This window comes from Myotis davidii, unplaced genomic scaffold, assembly GCF_000327345.1.
Source record: "Myotis davidii unplaced genomic scaffold, ASM32734v1 scaffold392, whole genome shotgun sequence".
NCBI lineage: Eukaryota > Metazoa > Chordata > Mammalia > Chiroptera > Vespertilionidae > Myotis > Myotis davidii.
This window is the reverse complement of record NW_006284244.1, coordinates 782,041-799,674: the sequence shown is the minus strand read 5'-3', so window position 1 is coordinate 799,674 and position 17,634 is coordinate 782,041. Positions and strand designations below refer to the sequence as shown.

The 17,634-nt window shown below is 37.2% G+C and overlaps 1 protein-coding gene across 1 annotated transcript in view; it reads left to right on the top strand.

Moving 5' to 3' along the window:
- The first annotated feature begins 4,448 nt into the window (after positions 1–4,448).
- Positions 4,449–17,634, top strand: part of ANXA10 (annexin A10) — a 43,365-nt gene continuing 30,179 nt past the window's right edge. The window contains exons 1-2 of the mRNA XM_006754271.1: positions 4,449–4,524; positions 10,227–10,321. Coding sequence (XP_006754334.1) covers positions 4,485–4,524; positions 10,227–10,321 — 135 coding nt within the window. The 5' untranslated portion in view covers positions 4,449–4,484. The remainder of the gene's footprint in view (positions 4,525–10,226; positions 10,322–17,634) is intronic.

Here is a 17,634-nt window from a genome sequence, read left to right as displayed (position 1 = left end):
AACATCTTTATGTATAGTCTATTATTTATTTGGAGAAAGATAATCTGAAGAAGAAACATTTTTATTTCCTGTTTTTCTCTATATTTTTAGACAATTAATTCTAAACTGACTAATACAGAATATATGTGTAAACAATCAAAGTTGATAGAAACTCTATCACTGAAAATATTTAGTATCTATAATGCCTGTTTTTATGTTTAATTATGAATAGCTTTATTTTATATAACATTTTCCTTAGAAACATTATATATAAATGCAACATTATTAGTACTATGTAATATTATATATAATAATATATTGGAAGATATATAGTTTTTCCATTATGTATAAGACTGTATCTCATAGTTTTATTTTGTTCTCTTCATTCCAAGCATTTAGTTACTATTTAGATTCCTAATGAGAAAATTACACTGGAAAAAAATATGATATAGTGAAAAAAATGAATAATGTAAGCACATAAAACTATCTTGGAAATAAAGTAGAACCTCAGAAGACATTATTTTTCCAAGTAGTGCATTTCCACTTATTGAATGTTAGTCAAATATGAGATTTTTTGCCTCAAATGAAACCTCAAGAAGCCTTCACTTGAACTCTAGTTTTCACTTGAAGATTATCTCTTTCCTCCAAATTCCTTGGTACTTTGTTAGAGTTTTATGATAAAACATCACTTCTGCCTTTAATTAGTTGTGTATATATATATTGCATTTACACTAGCAAACCTAACAATAATATGCAGCACAGCCTATTATACATATAAATTGTTCATTTTTACTTTCTAGAAAGAATAATTGAATAAATTGACAGGGGATATAATAAGCTATTATATGTATAACTAAAATCAATTAATATTTAAAGTAAATTATGAAGTTAAAAACCTGCATAAACATAAGAAACTTTGGACACTGGCCTTTGTTCTGGCCTTGATGAAGACCAGGTTGGACTTTTTCCATGGTGGGATGGATGGGGATGGGACGTTGGAAACGCTGCGGCAGCCTTCTATGTCCACCCGAATACATCTTATCACACCACAATCTCCCCAACGTGGGTCCACGAAATGCTTTCCTCATGACCCCATGAAAGAACATGATTTCCACTGGAACATCATTGCTTTCAAATACATTTTCTCTTTTATAGTTTAAAACAGCCCTTTGGCTGAGAGCACTCAACAAGATTAAGGTCACCAAGGCAATACATGGTAGTGTCCACACAAAATCTGTCCAAACAAGTCTTCTAACTCTAATTTTCCCAATGAAAAAACTGAGAAAGAACTACGTAGACAAAAAGGATTTAGTAAAAGGCAGTGACAAATAGCAAAAAAGAAAATCATTTTCACATTTAATGGTATAGCTGTTCATTTCAAAAAAATTAAATCTTAAATTCCTCTGGGATGATAGGTTAAAAAGAAAACACTTTAGGTGAAGAGAGCTCAACCTAGGCATTTACATTAAATCCAGCTATCCAAACTCAATAAATAAAAAAAGAACCAAAGTCTATTTTTCTAATAGTCTCACATAATGACACAGGTTAGCAAATAAGGAAGATAAAACTCCTGCTGTCTCCTAATGCATAGCTTCTAGAATTGAGGAGTGGCTCAAGAGAACTCAGTTTCTACATCATCTCCAATAAACTTGAGATATTAGAAGTAAACTGGACTTTAGTTTGTACATGCATGCACTATAGCAAAATAACGTGTATACCATACTCTTACTTTAATTACATATATCTGTCCATACAGGCATTTAAGAAGAATATTTCACCACTATGTTTTTAGCAGTTTTATTTACAATAGCTAAGATTTGGAAACAGCCCATGTGGTCATCAGTAGAGGAATGGATAAAAAAAAGCTGTGAGACATTTACACAATGGAATACTATGCAGATGTAAAAATGAGGGATCTCTTACCCTTTGGGACAGCATGAATGGACCTGGAAAATTATTATGCTAATCAAATGAACCAATCTGGGAAAGACAAATATCACAGGAGCTCACTTATTTGTGGAATCTAATGCACAAAATGACTTGACCAACAAAATAAGAGCATGGAGGCATGGAATAGACTGACATAACATGATGTGGGGTTGGGGGGATAAGAAGAGATAAACTTGCCTTAGCTGGTTTGGCTCAGTGGATAGAGCATTAGCCTGCGGACTGAAGGGTCCCAGGTTCAATTCTGGCCAAGGGCACATGCCTGGGTTGCAGGCTCAATCTCCAGTAGGGGGCGTGCAGAAGGCAGCCAATCAATGATTCTCTCTCATCATTGATGTTTCTCTCTCTCCTTCTCCCTTCCTCTCTGAAATCAATAAAGAAATATTTTTTTTAAAAAAAGATAAACCAAAGAACTTACATATTTATATGCATAGTCCATGAATATGGGCAAAAGGGTAGTGAAGACCTGGGGAGGTGAGGAGGATCTGGGAGGAGAGGAGTAAAGAGGGGGGTGAGGGGCGTGATGGGAGACATCTGTAATACTATCAACAATAAAAATACATTTTTTAAAAAGAAGCATATTTTATTAACATGGTCGTACTTATAAATATGAAAATACGGCCATATCACAATTATTATATGGTTCCAGTCTACTTCAAATAGATTCAGGTTTGTTAATATTAATCAAATGGAATTCAACCTGAATTTAATTATTAGTTTTAACTCAAGTGAACAATCCTCCAAAAGCCTTTTCATAAATATCTTGGTATTGGCATATTTCTGGGACTAGAAATTATGGTCCAGCCTTCCTCTCATTAATTAATTAGTTTTCTACCATTAGACAATGTGCACAGGAAACCTCCCTCTGTAGCTAAGATGTTATCGCTGCGGAAGAACTCAGTAAATGCCTGAGTTCTCAAGGCCAGTGGAGCTGTTTGCTGTGGAAAGGCATTTTTTCCAATGTTTCTGGGCACACTGAAAACAAACAAGGGGAGAGATCCCCTTCTTTAATAAATTTTGATTGATGGTTCTTGTGAGCTGAGTGTGGTCATATGGTGCTTAGTCCTGGCTGGCTCTGTCTGAAATAACAGACTGTGTGGTTTGAAAGCCTAACTTAAATGTTCTGCCATTTTATTATTGGCAAGAGACAGAATTTAAATGAAATGTCAGTCAGGTTTCCATGTTTTCCTCTGCAGCTGCAAGCTTCAGCTAAAAATTCTCTACCCTAACTACATCTTTAGGTTTTTATGAATCCTATAATCAAAATTCAAGCATTTAAATTTTCTTCAATATTTCAGGGCCCTGATGTATAAAAAAAGCTGTAATGGCAAGTGTCACTTCTAATTCATATATATAACATAAACACCCCCAATAGAGTTCTCTTTTCAGTTTCTATGAAATAGTATCCAATCCCTAAAATGCTTATTGTTTATTAAGAAGATACTAGAGGTCTGTTGCACAAAGATTCACGCAATGGGCCTTCCTTCCCCTGGCTGCCAGCACCGGTTTTCCTGCGGCACCCAGGACCCAGGCCTTTGGTCCAGCTGCAGCAGCGAGGCGTGGCTTCTCTGCTCTGGCCACAGCAGTGAGGCTAGGTTTCCCCACTCCAGCTGCAGCAGAGAAGCCAGGCCTCTTCAGTCATCTTCAGTCTTCAGTTCATCTTCAGTTTTCGCTCCACGCATGCATATGCAAATTAACCACCATCTTTGTTGGGTTAATTTGCATACTCATCCTGATTGGCTGGTGGGCGTAGTGGAGTGACACCAATTTTCATGTTTCTCTTTTATTAGTGTAGATGTATTTGCCCTGGCCAGTGTGGTTCAGTTGGTTGGAATATCATCCCGTACACCAAAAGGTCTCAGGTTCTATTCCTTGTGAGGGCATAAATTGGGGTTGCAGATTCTGTTGGTGGTTGGGGTGGGTGTGAGAGGCAACCAATCAATGTTTCTCTCTCACATCAATGTTTCTCTCTCTCTCTCCTCTCCCTTCCTCTCTCTAAAAATCTATGAATATATCCTCAGGTAAGCATTTTTAAAGAAAGAAGATATATATTTATTTATCACATTTTCCTATTATTGTTTCAAAGATCTACAATTTCTAGATGAATAACAGATACCAAATAATAGAAAATAGATTTTTAAAATTCAACCAAATTTGCTCTCTGCAAGTAACATACAATTAACTTTTTTTCTCAAAGGTATTTTTAATTTTTCAATTATAATTTATATTCAATATAATTTTGTATTAGTTTCAGGTGTATAGCATAGTGACTAGACATTCTAATATTTACAAAATGGCCCCTTCGGTATTTCCAGTACCCATCGGCACCATATGTATTTATTACAAAATTATTGACTGTATTCCTTATACTCTACTTATAGATATATGTGTACATCTCAGAGCAATTTAAAGATGTAGAATGTACTTACGTACTTTTATTTTCATTTATCGGAAAAAATGTTGAAATCTTTTGTGCAAATTACTGCAATCTCTTTCTCATGAACTCTTCCCACCAGGCGCAAGGAACCATCTTCCCAGCTCCCAATTTCAACCCCATCATGGATGCCCAAATGCTGGGGGGGGCGCTCCAAGGATTTGGTAAGCCTGATCATTTCTATCATCTTTTATAATAATTACTTCTTGCTTTACCTTATTTTAAGACTGTGATATGGGTGTAAATAACTGATGTCTAACAGAAGACACCTTTTTAAAAGTTGGGCAAAGAAGTAGAAGAAGAAGAAAAATAATAGACTAGGACAATAATGGTGAAGATGTTTGTCTCTCTCAATTGCAAATCTGATCTTGACATGTTTTTGCCTTAAATCCTTAAATGTCTCATCGCTAACTACTAAATGAAATCCTGAGCCCCCCAAAAACCTCATTCTGGCATAAAACATCCTTCTTTGCCCTTGTTTTCTTTCTAGGCTGTTTCTTTTGCTACTTCTACTTCTGGCTGAAACTTCCTGCTATCACCGCAATTGAAGCTGCTTTTCCACATCTCTATAAACTGGCCCAATAACCCCCTCCCTTGAATGCTGTTTAATTTACATCCAAATTTTTTTCCTTTAAGAATCTCCTCAAATGAGTCTTCCTCTTGGAATCATTCTTTGGGAACTCCAAACACAACCAGATATGCCGAACCCTGGGCACCCTAATCTCACTGTACGTGTCCCTTTTGTCTCCCTTAGGTCCCTGAACTCCCACAGCTTTGAGCCTGGAGTGCAGGTCATTCATAAAAGGATGGTCAATGAATGAAATTAAAGTTTAGAAAAGAAATATGTGGAGAAGGGAGGAAAATTGTTGGGGTCTTTAAAAACGATTTATTTTTAAGATATGATATGGTGCTGTTAAACATTCATCTATTTTCGTTAAGCAATAGCTATCCTAAGAAGACTTGTGGTGAGCATGAAGATAAACATTGGCAACATTAAAGAAAATGCTTGCATAATGCATGCACAGCCTTTCATAAGAAAGCAATCTCTTAACTTTAAAGACAAGGTCACCTTCATGAGAACTGGATTTACTTTGTGTTTTATTCACTAGCAGAACCCCATAGGAAAATAATAAAGGACTTTAAATGTGTTCTTTAAAGTCGATTGAGGAGTTTGCAATGCTATCATGCCTTTTAAAATATCAACAGTCACTAGAAAAAAATAGAGAGATAAGTTAACAAAAAGTTATGGATTAACTTTTTATTCAGGAGAGTACTTTTTGCTTTAAAACTGTAGATCAGAGCAATCTATTCATTGAATAAAATTTTCTTTGCTCCAGTTTCAATTTTCCTGCCACTGTAATTTTAGGGACATAATATGGATTCATTGTGACCACTCTCATTTTTTTTGTTTGTTTGTGAGTGTTTTAGGCTGAAGAAATTGAGGAGGTTTTGGTTTTAATTGCAGTGTCCACTATAGCAGGCCAGATGGATGCTTTAAAAGTTTATCCGTTCTAATGACCCTGGCAAAGTGCAGCTATAAAAGACAACTACCAATATCTTCCTTAGTAGCTGTGATATTTTTGTCCAGCTTTATTAAGATATAAATGACAAAAAAGATATGATATATAATATATATACATTGAAGGTGCACAGTGTGATGATTTGATATACTTACAAATTGCAAAATGACTAACAGAGCAAAGGTTCACACATCCTTCACCTCACATAATTACCATTTTTGTTGCTATTATGGTGAGACATTTAGATTTACTCTCTTAGCAACTCCCAAGTATTCAACACAGTATTGTTAACTGAAGCCTTCTTCTGTACATTAGATCCCCATAACTCATTCCTCCATTTCTCCCACCCCCGGCACCTGATGTCCAGCTTTTTTAGATTCTATGTACAAGTAATAGTATATAGTACTTGTCTTACTCTGACTCATTTCACTGAGCATAATGCTGTCAAGATACATCCAGGTTGTGCAAATGGCAGGATTTTCTTCTTTTTTTACGACTGCATAACACCTCACTGTGTGTATGTGTACTTACGTATATACTAGAGGCCTGATGCACGAAATTCGTGCAAGGGGCTCCAAGGGCCAAGGTTGTAGCCCTGGTTGCCGGCACCGGCCGCTGCCCTGGCCCTCACAGCAGCAGCCCCGGCTTCATCTGGAAAGTCATCTGGAAGGACGTCTATCTAATTAGCATATTATGCTTTTATTATTATAGATCCCATTTTCTTTATCCATTCATCTATTTATGAATACCTATGTGATTTCCATATCTTGGCTAATGTGAATATTGCTACAATGAACATAGGAGTGCAACCTCTCTACAATACAGTGATTTCTTTTTATTTGGATAAAAACCCAGAAGTAGGATTGCTATATCATTTAGTAGTTCTCATTTTAACTTTAAAGAAACCTTTATACTGTTTTCTATAGTGACTGTACCAATTTACATTCCCACCAACAGTACACAAGGATTCCCTTTTCACATCTCTCATCTTTTTTTATAATAGGTATCCTAACAAGTGTGAGGTGATAGCCCGTGCTTTTGATTTGCATTTCCCTAATTGATTTTGAGCACCTTTTCATGTATTTGTTGACCATTTGTGTGTCTTCTTTGGCAAAATGTCTATTTAGGTCCTTTGCCTATTTTAAATCTAATTATTTGGTTTTACTATTGAATTATATGAGAGCTTTATATATGTTTTAGAAACTAACTTATTAGATATATGATTTGCAAATATTATCTTCCATTCTGTGAGCTACTTTTTCATTTTGTTGGTTATTGAAATAATAGAAAAAAAGAGAAAACTTATTGATCTATGCATGAGGCTGTCCAGAATATGCTAAAGTAATATGCATGCCAAAAAGTTATGAAAAGCAAATAAATTTGTGAGTTCATGAGATGATAACTGATAATAATAGTAACAAGGGTAATGCTCAGCTTTCTTTGGGAAGTAGTGCTGGCTGGCTTGCATCTTTTTTCAAAAGATGGTACTGCATAAACACTGTTAAACTTTCAATGAGGCAAGCCCTGCAGAGCAGGAAGCTGCAGATTACCTCCTTAAGGTATTATTTAAAATGCCTTCTAAGTTTTATGCAGGGGGAGTGTATGTGGAAGAGAAGATTTCCGATGCTGATTGGGCTGTTTTACAAGGACATTGATGAACAAGCAAATGTAATGTAATTGGCATTTCTGCTAACAAAAATGCTGTGACTATAAGGTCATAGAAACCTAACCCAATATTTTTCCCAGGAGCAATAGTTCAGCATTTACTAATTTGATGTTCATCATGACATTGTAGAAAACTACCACAAATAATAGGAACAAATTCTACATCATAAAAGTCTATAATTTGCTATGGCTCCTTGTGCCAGGCTTTTCTGCTGAAAATAAAAATTATTTAGAAATTCTTGTCCTAATGCAATAAGGCAAGAAAGAGAAAAAAAAGATTCTAAAGAAGAAATCATTATTATTTACAGAATATATATCTCAAAATCCAAGGTAATCAACTAAGTTATTAAAAATTATGAGTTGAATGACTTTTCTGAATGTAAGATAAACATAAAATTCAATAACATTTCTTTATTTAAGCAATGATGTGTTAAGAAACAAAATAAAAATAACCTTAAATATCCATAGAAAGGCAAAAATAAATAATTTTAACAAAAGTAAGTTTCTTGTCATTTACAAAAAGTATACAAATCTTTACTAAATCTTTTAGGAAAAACAAACAAGAATAATTTGTCAAATATATCTTGTTAGTGACAGAAAGACAACTCTTCTGAATTGATTCCAGAGTATATAAAATATAAAGTTATTTTAATTAAACATTTTTAATAAAATTTTCCTGAAATATCTCTGGAAGAATAAATGAGCAAGAATTGGTATGAACACTTTGAAAAAATAAAGAGTAATTCAGAGATGTAGATGGTGGATAATCTCAACAGAACAACAACAAAAAAACAAAATTAATAATTACATAAATGGGGCTTAACTGGTTTGGTTCAATAGAGTGTCAGCCTGGGTCTCAGGTTCAATTTCAGTTAAAGGCACATGCCTGGGTTGCAGGCTCGATCCCCAGTAGGGGGCATGCAGGAAGCAGCTGATCAATAATTCTCTCTCATCATTGATGTTTCTCTCTCTCTCTCTCTCTCTCTCTCTCTCTCTTCCCCCCTTCCTCTCTGAAATCAAAATAAAAATATATTTTTTAAAAAATAGTAATTACATAAATGGGATGATAGTAAAAATAACAATGGAAAGAACTGAAAATTATTGTATTTATTATTTTAAAACATGCTAACTTTGGAATGCCAATTATACATCTAACAGATACCTATGGAACTACTTAAGGTCCTTTGAGTCCAGGATTTTGAGCGCATGGTACCATGTTGCTCTATGCCTCTTCACTGGAGGCTGCCTTCCCCCCCCCACAAATTATAAAGTACAGTCTTTGAAGGTGATTCTATGTCTCCCTTCCTCCATTTTCCAGCTTTCAGCTTTTCTCTCATCTACAGAAAACACCTTGCTCTTCCTTTTGTTTCTCATCTGCACAGTTAGGACCTGACCCACAGCGTTCCCCTGAGCCTGAGGCTATCCAGGATGGCTTTCATTTCCAAAAAGATGATCTACTTAACATCCCAGCCTTTCAATTCATTCTGTTTCTCGTCTCCATTAAATATCTCCTTTGGCCAAAGAAAATTTGTACCACAAAGAATTAAACAGGCAAGGAAGACTTTATTCAATTCTATTGCAGTTGGGATCAAGATTTTTTTTCAATTAAGGCAAGAGATTGAACTCAAGTTCTTCCAAACAAAACACAGAAGAGTTTTTAAGCCTGGGGTGAGCTGGTGGAACAGCACTGGAGGACAAGGGGGTTGGGAGCACTGGTCAATGTGATTGGGGCATCGGTATTTGTTAATTGGGGGAAGTTAGGTTTCTACCTTCCAAGAGATGGGGAGAGAGTGACTCTATAGTTACCAATGATTATATTTTAAAGGAATGGCTCCCATGTCCTTGAGGAAGGCATTTATGGGCTATAAAACTGGGAAATGGTTGGGAGAAGACTTACATATGAAAAGGATAAAGAAATAATTTACAATTGCACGTTTTCCAAATTAAATGCTCTCAGAAAATGGAGATCAAGGGCCTATGGTCAGAAAGAAACCTATCTAAATTTCAGTCGAGCTGAGAAAAATATAAAGGCCTTCTTGATCACTTTCCTATGACTATAATTACAGCTAAATGCATCTAATCGAGTTGTGCGTTTGGGTGTGATGTCAGTTCAATGAGCTGATATACAAGGGCTAGAGGCCTTCGGAGCCCCAAAACAGAGTCCCTGTTAGGAGAGAACATGTTCCCTGTAAATCATGAGAGTTTCACACCATCTCCCAGGAGAGTGCACACCTCTTGTACTTGTATAATTTACTTCTCTATATCTCTTTCTTCTATTGGAGGTTCTTTTTGTCTTAATGTATTTGTGTCTTCATGTATGCTCATTCTAAGTCATATCTCTCCAACTGTAAAACAAGAAAGATATTGTTCCCATGTGGGCAAGCCTTTTTGGGTGGGGCAGGAGAGGTGGTTGAAGAAAGACTGTATTTTCACTTCCCTGTATTTTTCACTGGATCTTTTAAAATGGACAATCTGTAGTAATAGCTCCAAAATAAGAGATAGGAAGAACCTCGGCTTCATCAAGTGTTTCTCTGGGCTCTCTCATTTTAGTTAAAATTGCTCACTGCTTTAAAGCACCCATCAGGTATAAAGCTGCACATTGGTTTTAATCCTTAGATAATGGATTCTTCCTAACTCCAGAGTAGTGACTTTACTAAACTCCAATTATGATTCTTTTCCAGGCTGTGACAAAGACATGCTGATCAGCATTCTAACTCAACGCTGCAACTCACAGAGGCTGATGATCGCAGAGGCATACCAGAGCATGTGTGGCCGGGTAAGGTCCCTTCATCTTGACCGATGGAACTTTAGAGCAAACACCTGAGAGAAGAGGTACTGCTCTTCTTTTCAGTCTCACAGATAAGAAAGACTTCAGATGGTGCCGTACATTCGAAACAGTTCCTATGTCTAGCATGCTTCCAGGAATACTAGAAAGATACATCATCAAATGGATCTATGTGTGAGTTATTTTCACACTCACAGTGACTCCACTAGCCTTTTCTCAAAATTCCTTCAGCTTCAAAAAAAGTGAAAGTTCTTCTAGCCTTACTGGTTGAACCAATTAGCTAAAAAATTCACACTGGGAATACCCATGTCAAGCTTTAGGGAAGGCACAGAAAGAACTAATAATGAGCACTAGGTCAAAAAGTAAGCTCTTTTCCTGCAATTCCCCAAACTCTTAACCAAAGTGAATTATCTACTAGGTTTTCCTTTAACAGCGTGCTGTTATAGAGAACATTTAAAAAGAATGGCAGTTAAAATAGTTTAAGGCAATAAAACTTTCCATAGTATTTTAAAGCAATCACATTCTAATTTCAAGCAAGTGCCATTTAAGATTCCTTCCTTGTGTTATGCATCTAAACCACACATTCAGGACAAAAACTCTTTAGGCCAAAAGGCCTGAAATATCAATTACTTTGTCAACTGAGCATTATCAATGAAACACTACCATAAAATTCTTCTCTATAGAGTTGTCCATATAAGTTCACTTCATCCTGAAACATGTCTTTGAACAACTATAATATATGAAATAAAGGACAGCCTCTGTTTTTTGAGAATAAATTAATAGTCCAAAAAGCCATGACTACTAGTAAAATTAGTTGAATTAGGCCTTGGAAGGAAATGAGTTATGTTGTTATTTTTTTAATCTAGGTCAAACCATTACTTTAACTTATGTTCCTATGACACCAGTGCTAGGTTTTTTCTTTTGAAGGAGAATGTAAAAACTAGAAAAATTGAAGCATTAGTAATCTAATATTGTTTCAATATGCATATCAGTACCAGAGAGATCACTTCAGTAATTTTTTTAACCAAAAGACTTACATACATCTTTGCTTTTTATGCATCAGGTAAATTTAGGTTAAAGCATTGCTTTGTCAATCTCTAAAATATTACACTACAACAGATTAAAGTGATTAAGAAATGAGGTACTTGTACTTAAGGAATGTAAAATCTATTAAACAATTTATACTCTAGTGGAGCACTTGCACTCTATACATAAAGTCTCAAAATTTGTTAAATACTTATTTTGCTGAATAATCTACCATTGGTAAAAGCATGCCTGCTACATTAAATCGCACTAACTGGAAGATAGGGACTCATGTTGGCTCCTTTCCCCCCGAAAGACCCTTGTCATAAAATCAGTTACAAGTCTTGTTAATTACTTTTACTCTCACGTGTCTCTCTTTCCTTCACTTATTCAGTCTTGGTTCAGGCTCTCAATATTTGAGGCCCAGACTAATGGTGACACTCTTAGCTGGTGGCCGCTATTCCCAGTCCCTTCTCACTCTGGTCTATCCACACTGCAGCCAGAAGGTTCCAAATCTAAATTTATCCTTTCCCGCTTTTATCCCAGAATGTTTACCTTATGTCTCACTAACAAATGTCCATATGTCCATGGAATAAATCCAAATGCCTGTCCAGGCCATACAAAGCCTTGCTTACTTGCTTTCTGCTCTCCATCTTCAGCCCTTTCCCTTTTCTTCACAGCTCATCAACTGAAGCCAATGGAAACTACTTGTAGTTCTAGCAACTAACCATTCCCACTCCATCCCCTTAGTCTTGGTGTTTCATCTACTATATGTTCAACAGCCTGGTTCTCCACTCCACACACTGCACACCTACTTGTCTTCCCAGACACTGGACGCTTTTCCTTAGGCCACAACCGCCCAGAGGGGAACAGACCTGTGCTGCTACTGCATCCTTCACGTAGCTTCTTCCCCTTGGTACCCAATGACACATTCGTGAGCTTTTTATATCTGTTTCCCTGTATCAGAGTCTAAATCCTCAAAAACTGGAATGCATCTTATTCGCCCCTGGAGTTCAGCACAAATGTTTGTGTCACATGCCAAGACTGCTTAATGAGTGTGTGTTGAATGACAGTGTGGAGGCATAGCTAATTGGACCTCGTCCTATAACATGCAAGAAGGTTTGGGCTGCTTCTGGACACCCTCACCTGGCACACTCACTCTGCTCTTGGATAGGGGCTTCCTGCTGGGCTAGCAGAGGTCCCCGTGCATTATGCCACCATGGCCTTGCCACATTGAGTTGTTTAGTTTTCCTGTTATTCTCCCTGACTAGACTGTCACCTGGAAAATCAGGGATTGGGTTATTTTTTACAGAGCTCAGCCCAGAGTCTGACACAGAAGAAGCACTTCATTTATAAACAAGGAAAGAGCAGGAATTATATTCTGCCTATGTACATTTTTTCTTTTTGTTAAAAAAAGGAACAACATTCCTTTTTAATGAATATTCATACATTTCTTAAATTTTCCTTTTCCCTTCTTCTCTACTATAGCTGCTGCCAGGTTAATCTACCTGAACTTCAATCAGGGCTTCGTGACCCTCTGCTGCTCATGCTCCGAATTCCTTCTTCCTTCACCATGGGGTATCTTCTGCTACCTTCCCCTTTCCATGGCAAGAGTTTATAGATTTGCTGTATTATAAGCATTGATGTTTTTATTTTTTATTAACATGGATAATCAGGGGTTGACAGAGTTATTTCCTTAGCTGCTGAGAAAAGTGTAATTCTAGGCCTGCTCCTTAAATACTCATGATTTGATATTTAACATCAGTGGAGCTGCTGAATACCATCAACAATTTTGCCTCATCCAAAGCAGAAATGAATCCCTAGACTCCGAAGCAAAGCCCTTTGGAATGCCTCTGACTGACATATTTATCAATATCATTAATGAGGTCACTCTGATCTTCCCCACCAAAGAAAGTGCTATCTTACTGGCAGTGCAATGAAAGTCAGGGGACAGTGAAAGGCTCTGAGTCTGGGGAGAGAGGCTCTCCATCCCTGATAAGCTTGGCTGTCAATGATTCCTGCAGGAGTTCAAATTCAGCACTGAAGCAATTTGTTTTCCCAGTTTTCATTTAACACAGGGATGATCCGCGCTGAAACATCCTGGCATCTGGAATTCATTAACCCCATGGTGTTGGTTATGTAATTTAGTGCAGATGCTGACTTGCCCCAGGTCACACAAAGCTAGAACTTGCACTAAGGTTATCTGACTCTTAATCAAGTCCACCAAAGCTTCTCAATAAAGCCTGTTGTTCTCAATTGAATAAACACCGGACTAACAAGGGCAGATATCTACACTGCTAATTTCCTCATATCCTTCAAGGTTTAACTCAATGTCAGCTACTCAATAGGGCCAAATCTGATTCCTCTATGTAAAATTGTCAATCGCCCCCAAATCTGTGCTACTACTCCACCTCTCTTTCGCTTTTCTCTATAATATTTATTGCTCTCTAACATATTACATAATTTATTTACATATTATAATTAATATTCCGTTTGCCACCTCCCTTTAGAATACAAGCCCAACAAGGGGAAGAACCTTTGTCTTGTTCACTAATGTGTCCCCAGCCTTTACAACAGTGGCAGGCATATGACTGGTGTTGCAGACTGAATTGTGTCTCTCAATATTTATGTGTGGAAGCTCTACCCCCAATGTGACTGTTTGGAGATAGGGTCTTTAAGGGGATGATTAGGGTTAAATGAGATCTTAAGGGTGAGGCCCTAGTCCAATTAGGATGGGTGTCCTTATAAGAAGAGAAAAAGATACCAGGGGTGTAGCACAAAGGAAAGGCCATGTGAGGACACAACAAGGTGGCCGGTTGTAAGCCAAGAAATGAAATCTCACTAGAGAACCACTCTGCTGGTACCTTATACTTGGACTTCCAGACTCTAGGGCTGTTAGGAAATAAAATTCTGCAGTAAATGCCCAGTCTGTGGAATTGCGTTATGGCAGCCCAAGCAGACTAATACAGTTGTTACCCAATAACGAGTTGTGAATGCATGAAGAGTTCAAGTGCACTCTTCAAATCCAGCTTGGTCTCATAACTGTCCTCCTCACACCTCCCCCATTCACCTCTCATTTTCATGGTTAAAACCACTGATCTTGAAGTATCAACATACCTAGAAAGTGCTGGCTAGAAAGTTAACTTACCTACATTAAAGGTAAAATTACCATGTCACTAGTACCAGTAGTAGGTATTTTATCTTCTTTATCCTCACTTTTAGTTTGGAAGTGATGTGGTAGATATAGGTTCATCCTCAAAGCTGAATTTTATTACACAGTTTGTCACAGATCAGTTTTATAAGAATGAATTAAATAATTTAAATGGTACAACAACCTTATCTTTCAAATGTATCATGGGTTAAATATACTCCTTTTAGTGAAATTGGGAACTCAACCATCAAAAAAAATTTTTTTCCCAAAAGTGTTTTCTATGGAATCAAAGTTTTATAAGTGTAGTAAAGCCCCCTGTGAATACTTGTTACATCCTGAACAATTATTTCTCTTTGAAATAACAAGTACAATCTCTGCCAGGGAGGGAGGGAAAAACTCAACGATGGAGGGAGGGAGGAGAGTGGGAAGAAAGGAGGGAGAAAGAAAACTCAATACTGCTAAAGCCAGACCCCATTAGGCTAAAAAACACTCTTTAAAGCAGTTCTATAAATTTAAACTCCCACATGTAATATATAATGATTCCCATTTCCTTTAAATTCTCATAAAACTTCTTAGCGTTTGACCAGTCTTGTGGATGTAAATGGACTCTCACTGTGGTTTTAACTTGCATTTTCACTAATAACATGTAATGTTGAGCACCTTTTCATATGTTTCTTTTACATTCTGGTTCCTACTTCTTTTAAGAATTCTCTTTATAGTCTTTGTGTATATTTTTTGTTCAGTGGCTTGCAATTTATTTGCTAATTTGTAGTTATTTATCTAATTTGGACATTAGTCATGTCTTGTATAGGTGGACTGAAAATACTTTCTTCCAGTATATGGATTCATTTCACACTATGTTGTCTATCTTGTATCAAGAAATGTGAAGGGTGTGAGACTTTAATATGTTTATAAGATAGCAAGTGAACCATTCAATATGACACAGATACTGGAGACTCCTGAGACAAAAACAAAAAGACAGTTTAGCATTCACAGTAATAGTGGCAGCCAGAATGTCAGAAATTTTGCCCCAGTTCCCCAAGCCTCAATCCCATGGGTCAAAGCAAAGATGACTAGATAACACCTGCACATGCAGTGGGCTGCAATGCTGAAGAAAAACCATCTATAACAATAAAAGTGTAATATGCTAATTAGACCGACAGCTGAATGACCTTCCGGATATCCTTCTGGGCGACCTTCTGGATGAAGCCAGGGCTATGAGGGCCAAGGCAAGCTGCAGTGGCTGCGAGGGACGAGCCCCTTGCATGAATTTCATGCATCGGGCCTCTAGTAAGATTAGAAACTTGAATGACTTATAATGGGCAGAATGCACAGGGAAATACTATATCTTCCAATGCTATTCACTACACAAACATCCTTGGGAAGGTAATCCAGAACAAAGGGCTGTCAGTGGCTCACCTTGCGTAACATTCAGAAACATGAAAACTACAAAAAAATTGTCTCCCAATAATATCAGCCCTCATTTCTATGCCACTTTCACCACTGACTTTTTTTTCTGAGTACACCAATCCCTAAGCCACTTCTATTATTTTGACCAACAAAAGCTGAGGCTAAATCCATCAATTTGTCTCACACAGCATTTAATTATCAAAAGATTTCAAGAAGCAGGGAGAGGTCAATTGGCAGTATTGATCCCAACCATGCCCCCATTGGGGCCTGGACCCAATGAGCTGAACAAATCCCATAAATCATCAGGGCCTATCTTGAAAAGCTGAGTGACTTTCTCTTTAAGTTTTAACAATGACCTTTCCACTTGGTTTGAAGTTTTCATCTAGATGCAGCAGGATGTATTAGCGATGGCACAGACTTTAACTTGGCCTACAAAGAGGAAGTCCAGGGCAAGCCTATCATCCATAACAATCTTGGCCAGTGAATTGAGGCTGCCCTGAATACCTACTAGGGCAAAGTAGTGTGATTAAACATTCTCTCTCCAGGGGCCAAGGCTGTTGTTACTACTTTACCACTAGAAAATTGCCAGGATTCTAGTAGCTGTAACTTCACCATATTTCCTATTATTTCCAACTCACACTCAGAACTTTTTTTTGGAAGTGTCAGTTGCAGAATGGACAAAGGCATTTTAATAAAACTTTAAGAAAGTCATTATGTTCCACACACAGTCAATGCATTCAACCAAGTAGTCATTTTCTTCATGATCTAGAATTATGAGACTCCGGAGATAACCTGGGTGGCTAAACCAAAATTGTTTGAAATCCTATGCCCACTTTGGTTAGACTGCCACCCACAGAGTAGACCAACCAGTACAACCTGAAGTTGACAATTTCGGAGAAAGAAGGATCACATCCAGGAATGGTTAGGGTAGAGTCCCAAATTTTCAAAATATGTCTACATGACTAAAGGAAAACTGTTCCTCTCTATACTTACACAAATTCAATACTTCTAACACTAAATGTCCCAGTAATTCTTCTCCTCAAATTAAATAATTCTGATACTGACTACCCAGAGTTACCACAGACCCCACAGATTACAGGCTCAGTCTCACAAGACTGCCTCCCATTTCAGATGCTAACCGAAAATCCTAGACTGTTGCCTATACTTCTGACTAACTGAGTATAAATCAAGGATTCCCACAATCCTCTCCATGGTTTGATAATATGCTAGAATGGCTCACAGAACTTGGTAAAGTGTTAAGCTTACAGTTACTGATTTATGAAAGAGGATATGACTCAAGAAGACCTACATGGAAGAGATGGGTAGGGCAAAGTATATGGGGAAGGGTGCAGAGTTTTCATATCATCTCTAGGCAAGTACCTTGATGTGTTCAGCAACCCAAACCTCTTTAGTTAGGGTTCTTGTGAGGCTTCATTACAAAGGCATGATTGAATAAGCCAGTCGCCAGCCCTTCTCTCCTCCCTAAAGATCAGGAGTAATGATCTTTAATGACCTGATCCAATCCTATAATCATATGGTTGGGTACTCTGTCAACCAGCCCTTCCTCTAAGATTACCTTATTAGCATACATCTAGGAATAGTTGAAAGAGGCTTTTTATAAATAACAAAAGATGCTGCTCTCATTCCTATCACTCAGAAAATTACAAGGTTTTAGGAGCTCTGTTCCAGGAACTGGGATGGAGACCAAATATATTTATAC